This window comes from Plodia interpunctella, chromosome 4 (genome assembly GCF_027563975.2).
Source record: "Plodia interpunctella isolate USDA-ARS_2022_Savannah chromosome 4, ilPloInte3.2, whole genome shotgun sequence".
NCBI lineage: Eukaryota > Metazoa > Arthropoda > Insecta > Lepidoptera > Pyralidae > Plodia > Plodia interpunctella.
This window is the reverse complement of record NC_071297.1, coordinates 8,884,321-8,907,823: the sequence shown is the minus strand read 5'-3', so window position 1 is coordinate 8,907,823 and position 23,503 is coordinate 8,884,321. Positions and strand designations below refer to the sequence as shown.

The window sequence follows — 23,503 nt, the reverse complement described above, 5'->3', positions numbered from 1 at the left end:
CTTCATGTTTTTAATGACTAATGGCGATAACCTATTTTTATAGCTCATTTTATGACATCGTGGGCTGATGCAGAGTAAAGATTAACGTTGCTGTGTAGGTCAGATTATAACACCCATTTCCGTGTTTGTGGGTAAACTTCCGTCATATTATTACTTATGGGGTAATAATATCCTCTGCCACATCTGCCGAAATATTTTTGTTCTTCATTACATGTTAGAACCATGTTTGCCACTACTCTTTCAATCTTAATCTTATACAGGTACCTACTTGTAAAAATTTTAAATTACAATTGATAGTATTAAGTCGGTAGGTACTATGTTAATAAAATAAACTACATTTTTTGTGCCAACACATAAAATAAATTGTAGCCAACAAACAAAAGTAATTATTTCCAAAGTTATCAAAATCTCTATCACTAGTTTACCCGCGACTTCATCAGCGTAGAATAGTTACTTCTGACTGCATAATTACCAATATTTTATGTGATTTATAGCCTTTTGAGGTTTGATTTAAAAAAAAATGTCTGTGTTTGATTGGTGGTCTTTAACAAAATAATAAAATAATGCATATCAAAATATGTTAATACACAGAAAGACAGACTTTCGCATTTATAATATTAATATGGGAGAATGGATTATTTGAATTTACGACTATGCAAAGTCAAAACAAAAGCTGATAAATGTATAGTTTGAACAAAGGAATATGTTAATTTGCTGGTCAAACATCTTGAAGGATCAAAAGGACAATGTTGCATCATGAATAATTCCAGCAGCTATTTGTTGCCCACGCTGATGAGTTCAATGTCCTTAGAGATTACATAAGCAATATGGTATCTATTCAAACATTGAAGTTTCACAAACATGCCATCAATTAGGAAGGCATGTGCCTAAACAAAAAAAAATCATTATTAAAAAACATTAGAAATTTAAATCTGTTATTTCTGCAGGATTATTCAATATGCCCTAAGTTTAAAAAATGGTTAATGTTTTTGTTATTAAGTAATCTCCTAGTTAAGTACAGTCAGAAGCATATAGTATAACTAACACAGTACCTACATCCAGCAGTGGAATGCTATAGGCTGATGATGCCAACAAAGTTATATATGAACATAGGCATTATTTAAATTGTCATTGTTCATGTCCCTGCAAATTCATATGTTGATTAAATAAAATGTGATTTTAAGTAAGTCAATTTCAAAAAGTTAATAGAAATAATGAAAAAAATAATCAGACAGTTCCACAGTTTTAAGAACAGATTAGATAAAATCTTCATACTTCAAAAGACACACACATCAGCTTACTTAGGTGTTAAGTGTGTTATAAAATAAAAATTGCTTTCAACTCTGTCAGAGTATATTATGTATATTGGTATAACTCAATTTATTTTAGTCTTACTCAAATTTATCTAAGTGTTTTGAATGGATCAAGTTATTAGATTTATTTATGGTAACATAATAAAAAAATACTCACTTTTTATATACTCTACAGAAGGAGTTGTTGATCCTCTTGTCAGAGAGATGCCTTCTGCGGTCCTCAAACAGATCCTTGATGGCGGTGACCGTGAGCACAAACAACACTGGCATCATGGAAATTTCCTTGCCAAATGCACTGATTTGAGGCACCCAGTTTAATAACACTATGAAAATGAAGTACACATTGGCAATCCGGTGAAACTGCTCGAACAAGTTCTTTGGTAAAAATGACAGAAATGTGTATTTTGTAGTCCTAATTTTGTTGTCACATCGTTGTCCATTTGGATGTTCCTTTGGAGGAGTTTTTTCAGGCACTAAATGGTTGGGAGTCACAATGAGCAATCGGTTATCAACAGAGGTGGGTTGCCGCCTTAGAAACCAGGTCAATGTGCGATGCCACACTCCCACTGAAGAGTTCCGCCGTATTGTATAAATGGAGTCAGAACGGGAGGCTTGACGAGAATGATGTGCCCGCACCGAGCTCATGCGAGGTTGGGTGCTGGCAGGTGCTGGATCACGGTGTCCGGGCGGGAGAATGAAGTCAGTGCGACTACCGGTGCGGCTGTGTCCTTGACCTGAGGCCGAACGCGCGCCTTCCACGATTTGGCCGTGCGACAGCGCGCGCTGGTGCCCTCGCAAAGCAGACTTGAGAGGGCGCACCGCCGCCGGATTCCCAGCCAGCATCGGTGTCCCCCCATGACTGACCGATCTTGAGTGTCCCTTTGTCTTTGGAAATAAGTACGTCTGCTCCGGAGCCCCGGGCAAACTTGGCACTACGGAGGGGGTCTCGCCACTTCCTTCTGTTGACATTTTTATTCATCTGAATATTTTTTCTAATTTTCTTCCTTGCATTAAAATCACCCTCGACCAAGTCGTAACACCGTTTATATTGATAAACTCGGAGAAAACATGCCTGGAGAATTGAAACATATGGATGTAAGTCATCTGTTCACTGGTTCACACATCAGTGCAATCCATTCTGCTGTTATTCACACAAAGATAGGTAATAAACTGGTCTAGAACTGAGTGATTGTACATATTAAACACAGATTTTAAACCAAATCAATCATATTTGACCGCTGCAGCAGGGAGATTCATTTAAGAATGTCGCGAAGAATTAAACTACTGCACAAAACTTAAAAACAAGCAATGTTGAATTGTTGACTGGACCGACGACGAAACAGTTTGACACTGACAACATGACAACATGCATACATGCATGCAGTTTTGTCCCCCTCTCCTCTACATGTTGATTTGAATGAATATTTAGTCGAGTTGTAGTGAATGAAGAAGTTAAACTAAAACGACTAAAATAGGTATTTTTGAGTAACATTTTTCTGCTTATTCACAAATGTAACAGTAATTTGCTGAAGAGAAACGAAAATTGTATTACAAGCAAGTATTGCTTATTTGTAACACAAGTATTATTAAAATTATAGTCTTACAATGTTTTACTATAAAATCAGCACAATCAATTTAAGTGGTTATTGAGTTCCTACTCATTTACTCCTGTAAATAAAATTATAATATCATTATTTTTCTCTACAACAATATAGTTATGTTTTAAAACATAATACTGAAAAAAATATATTAAATTATAGCTAATTTGCGTTCCTGAGATGAACAACGACATGATTCTTTAAGAGTTTTTTTTTACTTTAGAGGAAGTTATTTAGCCGAATAGGATTTAATTACTAAATCGACTATTTATTAACTCACGGTACAACACTAGACGATTTCGTATGTGAGGTGTACCAACCGTTAAGTGAAAATAGAGAAAAAATAATTCTAGTGTTACAACATGTTAGAAATATTTCTTTCTCTATTTTCAGGTTAAATTCTTCTAAATGTTATCATATTTTTTGATACATTACGTGTTAACATTACATAAGTAGGTAATTATGTATATATCATTACTTATATTTTTTAAAAACATAAATAATAAATAGTTTATATTAAGCAATAGCAATACCAGGAATAGTTGTCAAACTTTCGTTAGGTTGGTAAATTTTGGTCGACGTCATCGTTATCGATGGCGGACATTTTTCCTTGGGCATTTTGACGTTTAACTCCCGGTTCAGTCATATTTCGTGATAAAAATAATTGTACTTCTTTGTTTAATTCATCATGGATGAAGAATACGATGCGATTGTGTTGGGCACTGGCCTCAAGGAATGCATTCTAAGTGGAATGCTCTCCGTCTCTGGAAAGAAGGTACTGCACATTGATCGTAATAAGTACTACGGAGGAGAATCTGCGTCAATTACCCCGTTAGAAGAATTGTTCGCAAAGTTCAATGCACCGGCGCCCGATGAATCTTACGGTCGAGGCCGTGACTGGAACGTGGATTTAATACCAAAGTTTTTGATGGCAAATGGCCTTCTTGTGAAATTGCTTATCCATACGGGCGTTACCCGTTATCTTGAATTTAAATCTGTGGAGGGCAGCTATGTCTATAAAGGTGGTAGGATCTCAAAAGTCCCCGTGGACCAGAAAGAAGCTCTGGCTTCCGACCTTATGGGCATGTTTGAGAAGCGGCGGTTCCGTAATTTCCTAATTTATGTCCAAGACTTCCAAGAAGAGGATGCTAAAACCTGGAAAGACTTCGACCCAAGTACCGCGAATATGCAATCGCTGTATGAAAAGTTTGGTCTGGATAGAAACACTCAAGATTTCACTGGACATGCTTTAGCTCTTTACCTGGATGACAGCTACCTGCAGCAACCAGCTATCCAAACCATCCGGCGCATCAAGCTGTACTCTGACTCTCTGGCTCGTTATGGCAAGTCTCCATACTTGTATCCTATGTATGGGCTTGGTGAGCTCCCGCAAGGCTTCGCTCGACTTTCTGCTATATATGGTGGCACCTACATGTTGGACAAGCCGATTGATGATATAGTAGTGGATGAGACAGGGAAAGTTGTTGGCGTACGCTCTGGTAATGAGATAGCAAAGTGCAAACAGGTGTACTGTGACCCCAGCTATGTCCCTGACCGTGTACGTAAGAAGGGTAAAGTGATTAGATGCATTTGCTTACTAGATCATCCTATTTCCAACACAAAGGATGCCCTTTCAACACAGATCATCATACCTCAGAAGCAGGTAGGCAGGAATTCTGACATTTATGTGTCAGTGGTGTCCTACACACACCAAGTGGCTGCTAAGGGCTGGTTCATAGCCATGGTTTCCACCACTGTTGAAACTAATGACCCTGAGACAGAGATCAAACCAGGCCTCGATTTGTTGGGTTCTTTAAGGCAGAAGTTTGTCTCCGTAACTGATTACTATGAACCGATTGATGATGGAAGTCAGAGCCAGATCTTCATATCTGAATCTTATGATGCTACAACTCATTTCGAGACTACATGCCTAGATGTCCTAAAAATTTATAAGCGTGGAACAAATGAAGATTTTGACTTCTCCAAGGTGAAGGTGGAGTTGGGAGAAGAAGAACAGTGAACATGATGCCCCTCATTATTATATATGTACATTGCTTGTTAATTTTAAATATTACAAACTTACTGTTCTGGAATTAATAATGTTTTAGGGATTCTGGGTAAAGATTTATAAGAGCTTAGATGTATTGGCAGTAGATGTAATTGTATATGTGCAAATGCTCCTCGGAGTTTTAATATTTCTTTTGTATTACCAAAAAATATGTATGTCAAAAAAGTTAAGATTATTATTTAAAGGAAATTATGCTTTTATTATTTTTAAGTATACTGCGCTATGAGATGATCTGCACAAGAGCTAGGTTCTTTTGTATGGAAAAAGACATGCATTCCATTTGGTACATTATTAGATCCTGTAACCATATCATATTTGTAATAAATGTCAAATTTAATTGAATGCTCACTACATGTGTATGTTTTGTGTAAGATCATGAATAAAGTTACAATATAATAATAAACATTGTTTTATTTCACTTGTTTGTTAAATAGTGTTCTCAATCACAGATAATCTTAATTAAGATATCACAGTACATTATATGTACAATTTAAAAGTTCACAACATATTTCAAAGAATACAAGTTATCATCTCGGCAGCCAATAAATACATAGTCGCCGTAAACAGCAGGAGATGAAAAGATTTCATTGGGTAGAAGGCGTTCGGCGGCGACGGCGCCACTGTCGCAGTCTAAGGCGCATATCTTCCCGTTGGTGGCGGCCGCTAGAACCAACTTATGGTTCAAGCCGCAAGGCGTCGCGTACACAGGCGACGGCAGCTCCGTCCTCCAAGACAAAGCTGGCTGGAAGTTTTTTATCAGGATACTGTACACATGGCAGTCGTGGCAGCCAAATATCATTTGCCATTTCAGCTTGTCTACTTCCCTGATGTAAAGTGACGAGAATACGTTTCCTTTGGCACCTTGGTATTTCCATATCTGAAAATTAAAAGAGGATACCTAGTTTTAGTTACCAATAAATAAGAGCAACAATCATTACGAAATATTATTATAATAACACCACCACATCATAATAAACATAACAAGTCTTTTTTATTATTTATTACAAAACATATAAATGGTTTATGACTAATTAATGTACTACTTAAAAAAAATATTATATCAATGAACTATTAAGAATATCGATAAATATATGATAACAGAGGATATGATCTTTATGAAGAAGAAAAAAGTTGTATATGTTTATTTCTATATATTTTCTATTCAAGATAAAAAGGTAGGTATGTAGTTATTTGAGTTCATATCATAGAGAAACCTGCACATCTAGGGTTGATCAGATGGCGGCCATAATTAAACCCACTTAAGTAGGAAGTTCATTTTCAAAAAGATAACGCCTGTTCTCGTCAAATGCCTTCGACAAGCAAAGAACAAAATGACTCATAAATGGAGTAATACATCAACTAGGTACATGGACTGGTGGTTTGGACAGTGAAGTAAATCAAAAGTTCGTGATATAAAAAGTCATCTTAAGATGTTGATAGGCAACAATAGCATTCCGAAAGAGGATTACCGTCAGGCAGGCGGCTGGTTCTAAAAAATCATAACCAAATCTTTAAAATTTACTGGTACCTAGGTACACATTCAAGCGAACCCTGAGCTTTAGGGCGTCACAGCTCTATACCTAATACGAACACGGGCGTGAAATGCGAGAGAGAGAAAGACTACCTTAATCCCCTTCTCCACGGTCCGGCAGTGTATCTCGCCGTTGACTTCGGCGAAGACGACGTACTTGTCCTTGTCGTAGAGCACGGGGCTCGCGAACACGGGCGAGGACAGTGCGCCGCGCCACGTGACGGCGTTGGTGCGCGCGTGCACGCATGCGCAGATCCCCGACAGCGACCCCACCAGAATGAACTCGTTCTTCGCGAGCACCAAGTCCGCTGATATCGCTTGGTCCACGATCGTTATCTCCGCTTTGGCTTTGCCCGACTGCACTCACAAGTTACAATAGGGTATTATAATAATAAAGCTTCCTTATTTTGCATAAAACATTTACATTTTTGTTCACTATACAACTTTTTGAACATCGTAAACCAAGATTTATAGAAACCCCTCTATAGGGTAAAGGCAAACCTTTCTGTCCTTAGCTATCTCTATCCAATTAGTTCCTGCTATCTTTTTAGGGTATTAACTCCATATTAAAAAACTGTTTAAAATCAATCCTGATGTTGCAATTAACCATTAGAATATATGCAGTTAAAACTTATAGTTTTTCCCACCAGTGTAGGACTGCTTCTATACTTCTTTGTGAATTGACAGATAAAAAAAACTCTAGGCTTTAATTCTGCCTCTAAATGTAATAAGTAAGGATAAAATTAAAGGAAAGAAGGTCCACGAATTCTGTATCGGTACTGATTTTTTTGAAGTTACTTTCGATGGGCGATAAGGTTTTAATCTTGAATAACCCTATTGTTCGATAAGAAAGAAGCATGTTTGAATAAATTACGTCAGCGGGCAGTTTAGAAATTTTTTACATCAGAGTCTCAAGGTTTCTACATGCATTTCATCAAATAAAATAAGCTTTTATACATATCTATGTCTTTCACCCTGACAGTTGACAGAGATATGGATGTATGTAACCCCAACAAGCTTATTTTAACATCAACTGAAGCTTGAAGTTGGTAAACGAAGTTCTGGAAAGATTTCAGGCTACCCATGTGTTTTTTTGAAAATTTATTTTTCAAAACATGAACAAATTTGTATATTAATCAATATAGAAAAAAAAAGTCAGATTAGCTATTTTGCGAAGTTTTCGTATCACGTCGACGAGACGGTTGATATCCTCGAGTTTACCGATCCATGGAAGATATGCAGTTAGAACATATATATTTTTCTCACCAGTGCTTCTATACTTGCCTTCAACTCAAGACTTTAGGTCCGCCCCTTAAATATAATAAAGTTAAATAAATAATTACTTAACTAGCTTACCATTTTATCAAAACAGTGTATCTTGCCGTCATAAGCGGCCACATAGACAACTTCGTGACAAATGACCGGCCTGCTTTTGACCATAGAGCCGATGCAGGTCTTCCACACCTCCTTGCAGTCTTCCAGACTGAAGCAGACGATGGTGCCGTCGTGTGCTCCTACCTTCAAATTCAAATTAAATCATGCACGTAAATATCTATACTAAATATTATATTATGAAAGATGGAAGATTTGTTTTTTTTATTATGCTAGTATTTGTTGACCGATGGGTTCCTACGACCCCGTTCAGCGGTGGTTGCGGCTTCATGCTGTGTAATTATCATTGTGCGTTAATTTCCCACGGGAACAGTAATTTTTTTCGCAATGAAACCATTGAAAAGGAACGTACTATGACGGACATCATATGGTTCCTCATACTTCAAACTACATGTATGTACAACAAAATTTCAATTGATTGAGTAGATAGAGCGTGAAGAGATCATACACAGACGAACTTACTTTCGCATTTATAATATTAGTCAGGACTAACGGTCCGTAGCGGCATCGCTCGGGTAAAACCACACTAAATTATGTATAATTTAAACCTTTTTAAATCTCATTATCAATTGATGAAAACCCTACAAAATATATGTTCACAAAATTCGTCCTGTAGTTTTTGAAAATCTTTGCTGCTGTGATGAGCAAAGCACATATAGTGTGATTTTTAAGAAAGGTTGAGGTGTATAATTTATCACGGTTTTCCCCGAGAGCGAAGCCGGGTCGGGCCGCTAGTGTTTTCATATTCGTGTACCATTATGAGCATATTGAGCATGTGAAATGTCGTGTGAATATCCTTACATATTATAAAACAAAGTCCACTGCCGCGTCCGTCTGTATGTTCGCGATAAACTCAAAAACTGATGCATGGATTTTCATGCGATTTTCACCAATAAATAATGTGATTCCTGAGGAAGGTATATTTTATTATGTTTTTACACGTGCGAAGCAGGGACGGGCCGCTAGTGTGAAATGAAGCAGTATTCCGATGAGTACCGACCACAGCGCGCGCGTGCTTGTGGTCGCTCTGGAAGCAGAGCGCGCGCGCCTCCACGCGCGCGCGCACGCCCAGCACGCCGCGTGCCGAGCCCGACATCGCGTCCACTACCACGATCTTGCCCGAGTGGCTGCCCACCACCACGTACAGGTTGCTGCAACGACACCGCCCCGCCCCCGCTCTAATATTTACTGGGAGAATATACCAATGTCACTCAAGATTAATTTTCTCTCTATTAGTTATAGACGAAAATCTTCCCGCTCCACCTGAACTCGAACTTGTATAAAACGCTTGCATGTAGCGGACAAGTATTCTATACAATAAAGGAAATTCATCTTGAGTGATATTGACCTGGGCTCATTATAAGTACCTACTGCTGGAGTGGGGGGCTAGGCCTACCCCTCTATCAAAACAAAAGCGAAATAAATGCGTCATCAGGGCATCACGGGTAATAAAACTCGGATGCTCGGATTTTTTTTTGTTGAATAATATACCTTATTCAATAAAGATAATAAATCGACAATTTTGTCTGGATTGGACTGTACCCACTGCAGGCTGGCATTTTGACCTTAAAAAGTAAGAGATCATTCACGTCATAAGTCTCAAACGCGTCTAATTCTTCCTGCTCTAAGTGACTGTTACATTTGATGAAAGTTCTTTTGAGAAAAAGACAAGACAAAGTTCTTTAGAGAATTAGAATGGGAGTTTGAATCATCGGTTTTACTGAAAAAAAAAACTTACCGTGCTGTTTGATATAATACTGGTGAAGCATCAACACATTTCCCTGTGTCATAGGTCCATTGCACAATAAATTCCATAGGGTCTGCTACGTCTTCCATATAAGCCTTCTTTAATGACGAGGTCAAAGTTATTTGGCTAGTCATGTCAGATCTGGAACGCTTAGTTCGTTTCTTTACCTTTCGATCGATCACACAGATTTCCTTTTCCGCTATCTGCATTATTTCTTCAATACTCAGCCTTTGCGACATCAAATATGGAAGAATTAATTTGCCGAACTTTGGGCATGTTTGAGACAGTTTGTTGCACATTGCGACGGCCAAGAAAGATGTGCCGCCGATCGCGAAGAAATCCTTACTTTTTATATCTTCATAAACTACATTTGAACTCAATACACTTTGCACTTCTTGCAAGAAGCTTGCTCTCAAAGAGTGTGAAGTCTGTGGCACCTTTACCATACTCTCATACAACTTAGATATTATTAATTTGGATATTTTACCATGGGGATTAGTTGGCATATTAGTGACCCTTATTATTTTGTCAGGCCAATGTTTATCATCAAGTTTGCACTTTAAGAAATCTGACACTTCCTGACTGGACATTGTTTCTGAGGAAAAGTAGACAACTAGAAGCCTCGGTTTGGGAAGCCAAACACATGAGCATGTTTTTATTCTTGGACATTGCATAATAGTTGCTTCAATAAACTGCAAGTTAATTTTATGGCCAAATCGTTTAACAACATCATCTCTGCGCCCTCTATAGTAGATTGTGCCATTTTTAACTTCGGCCATATCTCCAGTGTCAATAAATCTTAATGAGTTTTCTTCATTTCCATGGGAAGAGTTCAAAATAATACACTTTCTGGATTTGCTAACTGAAATATATACAAAAAAAATATTATTTTTGATTTTGTCCCACTTATAGTGCTATCTCAATTATGAAGTAAAACTAAACACATCAAAGTGAGTTATTATGTTATACCTAATTAAAAAACAATAAACCTGTAACTGGATACAAAACCATACATGCATGATTTACAGATAGGTATGTTGTTTTCTTACCTAATAATATTTTCCCAGTATTTTTATCATTTTTGTCAGGTTCTACTATGATCTGTGTCTCTGAGAGGCAGTCCCCAAGAGGCACCTCCCTGTCTGTTAAGATTCGGTTGAGATTCAAATGAGCCACGCATGCCCAACAGGACATTTCTGATACTCCATACAATGTAAATATTTGAGTTTTATTCTCCCAATGCTTCAGTTCTATCAACCTTTTGACACCATTTAAAGGTTCTCCACCCAAAGCTAAAATTCTTAGTGTTGAATTTGGACCCAATATTTTGTTCTTTATATCAGCATTAGAAAATTGGAAAAACCTTGAAGGTGTCACTTGCCAAAAAGTAATGGAGTTTCGAGGATTGCTGGGAAACAATATGTCAGCTTTTTCTGGTGCAATGAGTAATGAAGCTCCATTTATACAGGCTAGCAGGATTTCTATCATAGATGGATCAAAGGTGAGTGGAGTCGAGAAATATATTATATCTTGTGAAGTGATCCTGAATAATTTTGTCAAGTCATCCACATTTGGTTGAATGCATTGTATTGGCACCTGGATGTGTTTTGGTTGTCCAGTACTTCCAGAAGTCATGGTAATGAAGGAGTATTCAGGTAAATGAACATTTGAATTTTGATCAAAGCTATAAAAGTTTATGTTTAAATTGAACACATCTACAGTTTTCACAGGCTCTTTACTAAAGAGTGATAGTGAAATTTCAGTGTCTTTATCACTAACTGTTATAACCATTCTAAATTTGATTTCTTTGGTGAAGTTTTCTAAATCTTGTGTTGGGTCTAGGAACATGAATGTGGTGGAGCATTTGTGGGCCCTGGAATAAGATAAACTAAATATTAGCTGTTTGTATATTCTATAAATTATTTCTTAAAAAATAGAAGTCCTGTTTAAAAATACATAATTTAAGGTGATTATTGTGTTAAAAGAGAGCTGGACTTGGTCAACATATTACAAACAAGACAGTCAAAGACTTACGCGGCAATAATGCAGGGAATGATGACATTTCTCTCCGACACCAAGCCGATGATGCCCCTGTTGCAGTGCAGCTGCTGCAAGATTTGCGACATGTACTCGCACACGCCGTACAGTTCCGAGTATGAGTAGGTCTTGTAGACACCATTTTGGTAATGTCTCACGGCGATGTTCGACGGAGATCTGGCACAAGTCCGTACAAAAACATCGTAGTAACCGTGCTTCACTTTCATGTTTTTATAACAAGTTATTTCATGAAGAATTTTCCTAATTATTAAATAAGTTTAATTCTGCAACGAACGGCAAAAGGCATAGTAACCTGTTCTCAAATCGTTGTTTTATTTAGCTATTTCTGTTGTTTACAGTTTTATTTTATTTTGAAAAACATTTGTTTGCCAGAATCTTGCCAGAATTGTCATTGTCTGAAAATCGAATTGTCAACGTCAACGACAACAAGTCAAATGGATACGTTCAAGTTTTGGCAACATTCACTAAAATATATTTTGCAAAAACAGCCCCGCCCGCCCGCGGTAAGTACCATTGCGGTACAATCAATAAACACATCGGCCACGTTGTTATTCTCAACTTCTATAGTACCGTGTCTGCGGGATTTTCATACATACCATTAACAAAAAACAATTCTTACATTTTAAATATTTTTTTTTGGTTGTACCCACAGATTTAAAAACATTACATTGGGGTATACCATATATATAATACTCCCCGGTCGCCTTAGATCATTTAGCCGGTCGTCCATCGACGAAGAAGATAAATTACATATTATTTATTATATATTTCTTTTATCTATAATTTATTACTACAAACTGTGACGTAACCTTGGAACAATACATACGAAACGTATTTACGTAATATATACGTATTTTATTTATTTAATGATTATATTTATCTCATCTTCACAAATTAAAGGCCTCAGACAGGTAAGTCTATATCTCCTAAACATGGATTAAAAACACCATAATAAGCATCAATACGTGAATTATTCCTGTAGCTCTCACTTGGGTGTTTTAAAACAGTATTTACATTTTTATCCATTAAACACTTTACCTACTCGTACTTAGCTGGAAACAGATTGAAAATTTTACAAAGAGAAATGAACACTATTCAGATACCGCATAAGTACATACACCCTAGCTATACTTATCTATTATAAACGTTAAAGCTTGTGAGAAAGTATGGATAGCTGGATCGTGTTCAACCATCTGTGATTCTCACTCTTTTACGCAATATCTTTAGATGTTGAATAGGTATATGATCAAAATGAAATTTTGTACATACCTCTAGTACCACCTTGGGAAACACATACCCTGGAAATTGAAGAAGACTAGAACATTTTATCTCAAAGTTTCCCTGGGAGCGACGCCTCGGGGCGCTGTCCATCATTGAGTACATAAAAAAAAAACTTTCGCCATTTATTTAGCTCTATTGGAATAAAGTGCCAACTGTGCCATTATAAAGTAGTTGGCAAAGAACTTTATTTTATCCAAGTATTTTTTCAGGTCTCCATCCTCCACATATTCTCCAACAAAAAACGAATTCACTCACTTTGAAATATATCGCAGAAAAGTGCTACGATTTGCTACACAATGCTACGAGCTCATTCAAATTCTAGAGGTCTTCGCGACTTTAACTAACTAGGTATATTTGCTTAATAGGTATTGGAGGTAAAACTGATTTTCAATAACATATTTGTGGGACTTTAACTAATAAAATTACTCTTTAACACTTTCTCTACAAATATTTAAATGTACGGAGATACCTAGTAATTTAAATTCATGATAAGTTTTAAAAACACTCTCACTAAAGCAAAGTTAAAAATCTACAGCATTATATATTTCTTTCTAAAATGAAGACCATTGTCATCTTCAAGATTCAGAAGCAGGCCGATGCGGTTGTCCTGACCTAAAATATGTTCGGCAAATGAACAGGCTCAATCAATTAGGGCGGTCAGCGATCTGCCGGAAAACAGGGCAGCGCGCGCGCTCTTCGAGGAAAGTCGGAAAATGGAGGGGCGCGGAGAGGGTGAGGGGGTGAGGGTGCGTCGAGAGCGAGCGGGCATCGATCAGTCCGCCGGGGCGGCCGGCACGAGCGCGCGTGTGATGCGCTTCCGCTGACATGGCCGGCGCTCGGGCGCTCGTGGCCGCCTGCGTCTGCTGGTGGTGGCTGACGACCGCAGCCGGTGAGTACCACTCCATGTTTCACTCACATCCCCCGGACAATCGCACCCGCGATCAGCTGTTCCGAGCCGTCGTTTTCGCCGACTACACGATTTCCCCGGTCTACGGGCGCGATTTTCGCAGCTTTTTCAAGAAGTCTCGCTGTTTGCGTGTGTTTTTTTTTTATTTAAATGCTCCCCTTGGTTCTAGTTTTTATTAAGGTAGTTGACGGTTTAATTATGTAATGTTTGCAATTTTCTTTTCAAGTTCTTTGATTTGTGAAGTAAATAATTTAACTTTTCGAATAATACATGTGCAGTAGGGGTAAGACAGGTAATAGTAATAGCACGTAGGGGTAAGTAGCGTGACGTGTGTGCCGCATGCAGTGCCGGGGTGGGCCGGCACTGTCCTTGCCCGGCAGTCAAACAAACCGACATTACGTAATGCGATTAACGCGGGCTAAAAGTGACACATCTGCGTAAATATTGACCGGTAATGACAATCACGCCACTGTGCTCGAGGAAGTGTCGCTGCAGCGTGCACCGCAACACCTGCCGGCGAGCGAAGGACGAACGTAATCTCACGATAATTGCTAAACACACATCGCATTCAATCACTATCTCATCCCAGACAGATCCCCTTTTGAATGTTTTATTTAGCAACCGAATATTTAAAATTGAAAGGCGTAGGTACGAATATTGTGAACTCGAAGGTGTGTTATCAACTAGGTTTTCGTTCCCAGCTCCCAAAAAATATTTGCGAGTAATGCCACATATAAATATTGCAGACTTTAAAAAACAAATTAATCCAATATTTAACTCAATAAAAAAATGAGATCAAGTTAAAATTTAACTCATTCATAATTAAGTTGAGAAATTGTCGTTAAAATATTCTGAGGTCAGAAATTGCTATCAAAAGACTTCAACGCGTAAGTATTTGCCACTAATATTATACTACTAATTAAATATATAAAACATTTGAAATGAAAGGAAAGCCTAGTATCTTTTGATCATATTCATAACTCTACATATTATAAATATCTGTACAATTCTACAACAATTGACACACCGTAGTTTATACAAGCTCCAATAATATTTGCTCACCGTTTATGTAGAGTCAGTTGTACGTAGAGATATTATAATATCACGTACCGTTTACGAGAATTTGTTAACTATTAAGTACTATGAGATTTTTTTAAATATTTCAATAATAATAATCATAAAAATGTGAAATTAAATTCTAAACAATAAGATTTGAATTTACTTATTTATATGATAAAGTGCTATTTTTTTTCCAAATTGATTTACAAAGCCCATTTACGTTATGAGAACCATTATTATTTTTTGATGATTTTGTTGCGCATTTCATAATTCTATTAATACCTATGATAAATACGAAAATACGTGTGGTCGTATGTGTGTATGTATGTTTCTTACTCTTTCACACAAAATCTACTGGACGGAATATTATGAAATTTTGTACACGGGTAAAATATAACCTAAAATACTACATAGGGTGCTTTTTATCTCGTAATTCCCATGAGAGCGAAGCCCCGAGGCGCAGTTAGTATAACATAAATTAAACACAGGTAGTCAAGAAACTACGCTAGACTATTAAAATCTATGGCGTTTGTACATTTCTCAAAAGCTATTTTTCGTCCATGTTTTAACCCAGTTCCACCAACCCTTCTGGTTCGCGGAATGGCTGCAAATTTATCAAAGTGGAGCATCGAGGAGGAAGGCTGTCATTTCCTCTGTACAAGCGAACCGCGCTGCGGCGGGAAGTGCTCTCGATTCAACATTACATTACAATATTTCAGTAATCACTTATATTCCTCTGTGTACACCGGAAAATGTAGATTAAAAAATATTCTCTGCGTGTTGACATTTCTCCCAGATATGTTCTCCGTGACTCTTCTCTCATTTGTTTGTTATTACCTTCTCGATTTCACACAGGCTGATTAATAGTTGAGTGCAAGTTTCCTCACAAACCCCCTTTTATTTTGGCGCTCCAATATCATTTGCAATATAAATTTTATATCGTATAGCTACCATTTTCTAGATAACTATTTTATTGATTTATTGATAGACATAATCGGCTGAAATAACAAGTATGTAATTTAGCTGCAAGTTTTTAACTTTGTCTTGTTAACGTTTCTTTATCTTAGCCTTCATTCGCTGCTTCTAAATTTAGCCCAAACTCGTCTGAATTATGATATAAGTATGTAGCAACAATTACATCATACAAACCTAGGATCAGTTTTAATCTAGTTATCTAGTAAAGACTAGCGTCTATATCAATATGTTGTATGATGTTGATGTTATCAGTTAAATCTTACATTTTATCGTGCATAGACTCACTTTAACATAATTTCGCTTATAAAACTTGTTTATTATTAGAAATCAATTGTCAACAACGAAAAATATTTGCGCACATTTTCACTTATTCCTTTTTAGTTTCTAGGCGGCCGGTGTTGTATAAAAATATGTAAACCTATTATTGCCGTCGACTGACAATTCAGAATGTTAACGTTTCAATTTTTTTTATGAACAAAAAATAAGTCTTTCTAAATTTCTGTAAAAAGAAATTGTTTCTACTCCACCCTTACATAAGCCGCTAGAATGGAATGGAGTCCGTTGAATTTTTATCGCGGCTCCGTCCGCGCCGCCGCTCCAATTTTTATATTTCATTGGCTGCCTCATCTGAATATTGTCTACTTCGCTGAATTTATATCTCCAAGGAGAAAGTAAATTGTCTTTTAACTTAATGTTTTATTGTTTAAATAGTATGAATTGTAAGGACGTGTTGGGTAAAATGGCAAGTAATGGAATCTATAAAACAAAATACGGCTATCGTATTTCCTTGTATACTCAGAATAATAAATATGTGATAGTCATTAATACACTAAATACTAATACTATTAAATACTACTAATGATAATTTTGATGTATTTCTACATCAAAATTATCATATTAATCTCGCTTAGTCTGCAGCCAGCTTAATCTGAGACGGAAACTGCAATCAAATAGTTACATATAGGTACATATTATGAGCGCTTTCCCGGTTGCTTCAGCAGCCATATTGTGTCGCGCATCTTGGTTCGCTTTCCTACTGACATTTCCACGTTTCCGCATAATTTTCGGCATCTTTAAATTATCAAACCATTGGCACGCATATCATCCTTGAGACCCATCATTTTTGGGTGTGTTTCTAACCGAAAACCTCATAAATTTCGCTTTGTTTGAGGTTTTATCACTTAGACTTTGTGATCAGGAGGGATTATTTGTAATATTGAGGAATATTACAATGAAACGTAAAAAGATGTTAGCATTCACCTTCGAGCACCGGAGCCGCGGTATAATTCCGTTATCGTCGGATTACCCTTTACAAATAGATTGGCCTGATAAGATAGGAAAATTGTTGTAACTAAGTATTTAGTGTATTAATGACTATCTGTTAGAACGTCTTAGAATATCAGTGTTGACCATGTTACAGTCATTCTTTATTGTAGTAAACTGGTTGGTAAAAGTAGGTATACCTGCCTATTGTAATTACTTTGTTTGCAATATGTTTAATCCTATAGGCGCCACTCTATTCGTATTAGGTACCTAACAAATTTCATCCATGAACATATATCCTATGTATAAAAGTTAACAGTACGTGCCTATACATACAATATCAAAGTTATATTTATTAAAGTTGGAAGGTGACCGATGAACTGCAAGATTACATTTTTCCACTATAACTAATAAAATACTTCTACATATAATTGTGAAGAATTTTATTGCACTAATCTCTGAAAATATTAGAAAAATTGTGTAAGCTATATTTATAAAAAAGGTAATAGGTTCCCAGAAAACTCAAGAGGTTGAAGTCGGGGCCCACAGACACACTATATATACATTGTTGTTATACTTGAAAAAATATTACTACTATTTACTTAGTACTAAGTATGCTTTATGTAGTAAATAAGTATGCTTTATGCAGAAGACGATATTGTTTCCAGTCAAACATTTTCCAGGAAAATGAGCGTGGGAACGGCGATCCCGGCACAGAATAAATATCGAGTATCGAACTGTTGACCTGTCTCTGTGAAGATGCACCGACTTCTCCCACAGCGGAAGTTGCTTAACATATGTTACTCGTATACGTCTTGCCGTTCATTTCTTTAAAAGATGTCTGTCTTCAGCTCGGGGAAAATATAACGTCCAACTGGCGGCGGGTCCAAAGCACTCTTAGGTTTTGTTAAACAATCGAAAAATACTTGATAATCGGATGATAAAATGAGTTTATCCTCAGAATTTCTTTACATTTTGTCTTTTTATATAAAAACAAACTCGAAACCTAACGTGTTAGGAGCATACGTAGCTAGAAATACATATACGTTGCAAATTAGAACAAACCTATCTACGTATTAAACTAAATAAAGGCTCTATTAGAAGCCCTCCGTTTACAAAATGCACATATACGCATAATCGATAGGTAGATATTGATCGGCCGCCGTAAATATGAGGCGTCGTATTTTTTATTGCAGCCATAAAGTCTCGAAAGTATATTTTCGAAGACGAAGGAGTCATTTCGTTCAATGCAAACATGCAAACGTATTACTATTGATTGTTTTCTCTAGGGAACAGTTATGCATCTAGAGAAAAAGACAAGTTTTGTTTAGGGCATTGTTTTGTACTATTAATGTATGTTGACACTTATCACTTTTTGTGCATATAAACATTATACCTACACAAATTTCCTTTAATTTCGACAAGCACATGAAAATGATGGTTTTTATCAATTGCCCATTCATATTCACAGCAACGGTGTAATGAGGCTAATATGGATTTTAATATGTTCTATTAATTCGCTACATTTGCACGGATTCTTTGGCGTTTTTAATAATATTGTGTCTATGGTCTTCGATTTCAACCTCTTGGAATTTCTGGGAACCTAGTACCTTTCTCATTAGTACACAATTTTTGTTTAACTCTAATAATATTTTCAGAGATTAGTACAATCAAATCCTTCAACGTTATATAAGCTGAAGTATTTTAGTAGTTATAGTGGAAAAATGTAATCTTAAAGTTCATCGGTCACTTTTGAACTGTAATAAACTGTGATAGGTGAAAACTATTATTTTGAACCGGTACAATATGTAATAATTTATACGCTAATTATCGCAGACGGCTTATGAAATTATACCTCGCTGGAATGTTTATTACTGAAGGCCATAAACCTTGCCTAAGGCAGTTATTCGACGTATTACTGGGAATTCGTTAAATGTGCTTATTAAATATTCAATTTGACAAATTTTTGTCACCGATTTCGCATATTTCGTCGTTATCCAAACGATTTTGAAAGTTAGGTTAAAAATCACATTTCATTTGAAATAACTAACCAACAAAAATTTTAAAAAATATTTACTTATATTTCTCTTTACAAATACAAAAAGCTAATGAACTCCAAAACAAGAACGACATGAACATGACACGACTTGCATAACAAGATAACACAAAAGTAATGTAATTCGCTACGAAAATGTCAGCTGTAGAAAGTAAAACCCGAGAAGTTCATCGTCCCATGCTTTATCAAAAAAAAGAGAGATCGCGTGCCGCCCGCCCTAGCGACGTAGGGCGGGCGGGGTGCCCGCGACCATTTTGCTTTACCCCGGCTGTATTTCAACTTAACCGGCAAATAAATTGCTGTTTAATCATTCATCATGTGGTTGAGACGGTAACGGCAATTAGAGTTACATAGCTTGAAGGGTTTATTTTGGAAATATGTAATATCTAAATTATAAGAGTGTAATGATGAAAAAAAAAATTTTTTTTAAGGTTGTGTGTAGGATTGTCATAGACAACCAAATGGAGATGAAAGCACTTACTCTTTCTCTTATTTCTCTATTCTTCGTTTTTATATCTCATTCGAAAAAAAAAACAAAAATAGTTTATAGACAATTAAAGAATTGTCTATAAACTATTTTTGTTTTTTTTTTTAATATTTCTCTATTTCTAGATCTAGTAAAGAGAAATATCAAAGTCTAGTAAGAGTCATAATAAATTCTATTTATAACTTTTCTATTCTATTTATAACATTACGTAGGGTTTATCTAAAGACTAGCTTTAGACGACTTGTCATATTAATAAAAAAGTTTAAATATTTTTAATTTTGAAATACTATGTGATAACAACCACTTTGTTGTTTTTCTTTTTTATACGAGGAAATAATAAAATTCAGTGTAACGATCTCCTCGATACTCGTAAAGCCTTATTTTATGATTGCTATCCGTGTTACAGCTTTTTAATGTTTAATTAAATGATTTACAATTCCATGTTTTATTAAAACTTTTATTTTAACTTTTTGTTACACGTCTTAAATTGCACAGAACAAATATTCATATATGCAGTTTAGATACGTAGTTCTAGTAATGTGTACATCACCGTCATTATATAATCTGCGATAAAGCTTTCCCCCAATGGCATACGTATACAAAATCCTGTGACAAAATCGTACATAACATCGCATCGACGAATTAAAAACCTCCTCTATTTGTTAAGTCGGTTAAAATATGATATGGAATGCAATAAATAATAAACATACTTACCCTTTGATAACAAAAGGCTTTTTTGGTCTATGGGAGAACAATTTTAGTGCACTATAAATTTAGGAAGGCTTTACGTTGCACAAACTACCCTCCTTTTACGATACGCATTTGAATTAGATGTTGTTTCCCTGCAAATAACTGATATTTGTGTGTTGAGTGAGTCAGGTTGTTATGATAGGGGTGTTTTTTGAAAATGTCTGGAGTTATTTTCATCATGTGTCATTTCCTTACCTTCTTTTCTTCATCTATTTTTGTACGCGATTACGATTGAAATGGATGTTGCTGTAAAAATAAATGTTGTTGTTTTCCTGATTAAACTCAAGCAAAAGAATTGAATTTTCAACAAAGAAATTCTAATTAAACGTATTCGTTTAATCAGAAAAATAACTTATTCCATTTGATGATGGATTCTGCACGATATGTCATGTAACATTTCGTAAAAAAATATAACTATTCAGTTATGAATCACAATTATTGTAATTATGTTTTATAATTTTAAAAGTTATGTCTAAGAAAAATTTAAAAAAAAATAATTGAAATATTTTATTTTGTAAAAAGAAGATCATCAATCGCATTATTCATACGAGTACAATACAAAAACTTTGGCAAAAGCTTCTAGATGTTAGTAATTAACTTGAGGTTAATATATAAGTCTGTGGTGATTACATGATTAACGATACCTCTCAGCAAAATCCAAAACTTCTGGATGCCAAACAAACTTCCCAACTTGAATAAAGTTTGGGTATCCTTGGAACTCCTAATTGCTCCTAATAATGTAGGTACGTATATAAAACTCAGCATTTATTAATAGCGATGTAACCCAGTTTAGAAAATACGGAAGTTTTATGGTATTTTCTACGTTATAAGTTTTGTTATTGACATTTTTATTTCATGCCCGTCACGCAAGCGTTCACGGCAATCAATCAACGAAATTGTTAGGGCAAAACATACATTGATGTACTGTAATTACTGTATTATACTTCTATGTAGTCTTGTTATTTCGTAACTTGCTACACTGCCACATCGTAGCTTGCTACGATAGATTTTTGCTTGTTAGTCGTTAACAGCTTTTCTGTCTGGACTAGGCGAAAACGACACGGCCCACCATTTGCACTATAGGTGTAACTAAATAATAAAAATAAATTGGGTATTTATGAAATCTGACTCTGAATTTGCTGTTATCTTCTCATCTGCTGATAGTTTCCAAACGGCTTAATGCATATTTTCCAATCATTGCTAAAACATACTCGATTAAATTGTCTGTCAACTAAAAAGAACTAGATCAAAAGAGGTCCAGTCATTTGGCTGCTACTACCTATGCCACGGACAGACATACAGATACATACACGTTAATCTTACAACTCCCCCCTCGTGTAATCGTAGATATAAACTTTGTATCTGTGTCACGAAATAGATGAAAGTTTCAGGCCCGACTGGTTTGCGTTATTGAAGAAAATTACAAGATCCGCGCACGTACTGGTAGGCACTACGATACCCTGGCATTGACACTGATTTGTTGGGTTATTCTGCTCATACATTATACATGGCGCGGTTCCATTGCATTTCCATCAAAATCCACTTTGTTCCCCATTCGATTTGCGTTTATCTGCAGGAGAATTATTTACAGGTGACATATTCTATTTGTCCGTTTACGATTACATTCATTGAATGAAACATAAATAATGTAACGCTACAGCTACGTCAATATAGCGTTGACGTAATCGGTTTTCCGCTCATTACCTAGTCAAAGATTTATATTATGAGAAAAAAATCCTAAGTCTTGGAATTGAAAAGCATGCGTCCACTAGATCCACTGTATTCGTACATATTCTAGTATACTTTTTGACATAAAACAGGGTTTGATTTTGTTACATTGCTCTCTCAGAATATAACAAAACTAACTTTATTAATAAATCCACTTTTACTCATAAATTAATACATAATGTATTAAAAAGCTTCTTATTTACCGGTCCGAATATTAAATAAATAAAAATCCAGGCAACTATTTTAGTTACCATTGTCAACTGTCCTTAACAGCTGTTCTCTGTATTTCCATGCTGTTCACATGAATCTTTAAGAGACTCTTCAACAACACGGGGCGTGTAGAGGTGACCTAATTATGGCGTCAGGCTGTTCATAATTTATTAGTTTACCCAGACTTTGTACTTAGTTATGTACATGCACTTACATTTCTCGAAAGTTGCGAATGTTATAAGGAAAATAAAGTTATGTGTTTGTTAGAACCATAGGTTAGAACTGAAATCTAATTCTAAATATATATATATATATATATATATTGCTATGACTTCATTAATAGCATAAGATGTAAATAACAAAGTTTCTAGAGACACCAGTCTTTTGGCCATATACTTAGTTTAGTGACCAACGACTAAATTGTAGAAGAATCGAAGGATGAATTAAAAAATTTAATTATCCTATAACTTAGTAAGTGCTATTGATAGAACTAAACTAATTTCAATGTGGCGGAGAAGCTTGTAGACGAGGACGAGCTTGGAGATAATTAGGTGAAACGTAACTATAATTTCAGTAACAAAAAAGAAGAATAGCCAATGTCTGAAGATTTGACGGCTTAAGTACTAATGATGAATGATATGTGTGTATATGAAAAAGCTTGTACAAGTGGGATGAGGTCAATGAAAATATAGTATGTATTGTCAAGCTGCTCCATAGATACTTGTGGCGAATTTGCAATGAATTTAGATAGGTATAATATAGGACAGTGTTTTACGATAATATGTTGTTTTCACAAATTTTGTTATGCCTAACCTTAGATTTTGGGGTAAAAACTTTATCTGTAGCATGTATAGTTTTTGAGATTCAGGTGGACCCTCAGACGACACTATGAGGACTATGAGGCCTTTCGTAAAACATCGTAACTCGCTTATTTGGCTTTCACAAAATCTAATTCCCACTTTCACATTTCTTTTGGAATGTTCACTAAATGCCAAGCATAATTTCATAGAATTTCAAGAAGTGGGCCCTCAGACCACACGCACGTGGTTGGTGTGCTGGCAACTGTACATTAGGCATGGT

At 35.9% G+C, this 23,503-nt stretch overlaps 4 protein-coding genes across 6 annotated transcripts in view; 2 read left to right on the top strand and 2 right to left on the bottom strand.

The window, feature by feature from the left end:
- Nucleotides 1-2,662, bottom strand: part of LOC128669137 (phospholipid-transporting ATPase VD) — a 43,826-nt gene extending 41,164 nt beyond the window's left edge. The window contains exon 1 of the mRNA XM_053743668.1: nucleotides 1,471-2,662. Within this exon, the coding sequence (XP_053599643.1) occupies nucleotides 1,471-2,282 (812 nt within the window). The 5' untranslated portion in view covers nucleotides 2,283-2,662. The remainder of the gene's footprint in view (nucleotides 1-1,470) is intronic.
- An 812-nt stretch (nucleotides 2,663-3,474) lies between these two features.
- Nucleotides 3,475-5,382, top strand: Gdi (GDP dissociation inhibitor). The gene has a single exon (XM_053744002.1). The coding sequence runs from the start codon at nucleotides 3,600-3,602 to the stop codon at nucleotides 4,929-4,931; it is 1,332 nt and encodes a 443-aa protein (XP_053599977.1). The 5' UTR covers nucleotides 3,475-3,599; the 3' UTR covers nucleotides 4,932-5,382.
- Nucleotides 5,373-12,112, bottom strand: Aasdh (Aminoadipate-semialdehyde dehydrogenase). The gene is made up of 7 exons (XM_053744001.1): nucleotides 11,684-12,112; nucleotides 10,699-11,522; nucleotides 9,641-10,511; nucleotides 8,903-9,053; nucleotides 7,867-8,028; nucleotides 6,604-6,867; nucleotides 5,373-5,856 (listed from the first exon to the last, which is right to left on the bottom strand). The coding sequence occupies exons 1-7, from the start codon at nucleotides 11,911-11,913 to the stop codon at nucleotides 5,470-5,472; spliced, it is 2,889 nt and encodes a 962-aa protein (XP_053599976.1). The 5' UTR covers nucleotides 11,914-12,112; the 3' UTR covers nucleotides 5,373-5,469.
- Nucleotides 12,113-13,750: 1,638 nt separating this feature from the next.
- LOC128669165 (protein kinase C-binding protein NELL1-like) overlaps nucleotides 13,751-23,503 on the top strand; it is a 46,530-nt gene continuing 36,777 nt past the window's right edge. For all 3 annotated transcript variants that reach the window (XM_053743739.2, XM_053743738.2, XM_053743737.1), the window contains exon 1: nucleotides 13,751-13,877. In XM_053743739.2, coding sequence (XP_053599714.1) covers nucleotides 13,814-13,877 — 64 coding nt within the window. In that variant the 5' untranslated portion in view covers nucleotides 13,751-13,813. The remainder of the gene's footprint in view (nucleotides 13,878-23,503) is intronic.

Bases quoted from the DNA above. Each gene is read 5' to 3' on its own strand.
- Gdi (XM_053744002.1), top strand. From the start codon at position 3,600: ATGGATGAAGAATACGATGCGATTGTGTTGGGCACTGGCCTCAAGGAA.
- Aasdh (XM_053744001.1), bottom strand. From the start codon at position 11,913: ATGAAAGTGAAGCACGGTTACTACGATGTTTTTGTACGGACTTGTGCC. The intron at 11,523-11,683 runs GTAAGTCTTTGA...ATCTTATTCCAG, and splicing joins ATTCCCTGCATTATTGCCGC to GGCCCACAAATGCTCCACCA. The intron at 9,054-9,640 runs GTAAGTTTTTTT...GTGTCGTTGCAG, and splicing joins GTATTATATCAAACAGCACG to CAACCTGTACGTGGTGGTGG.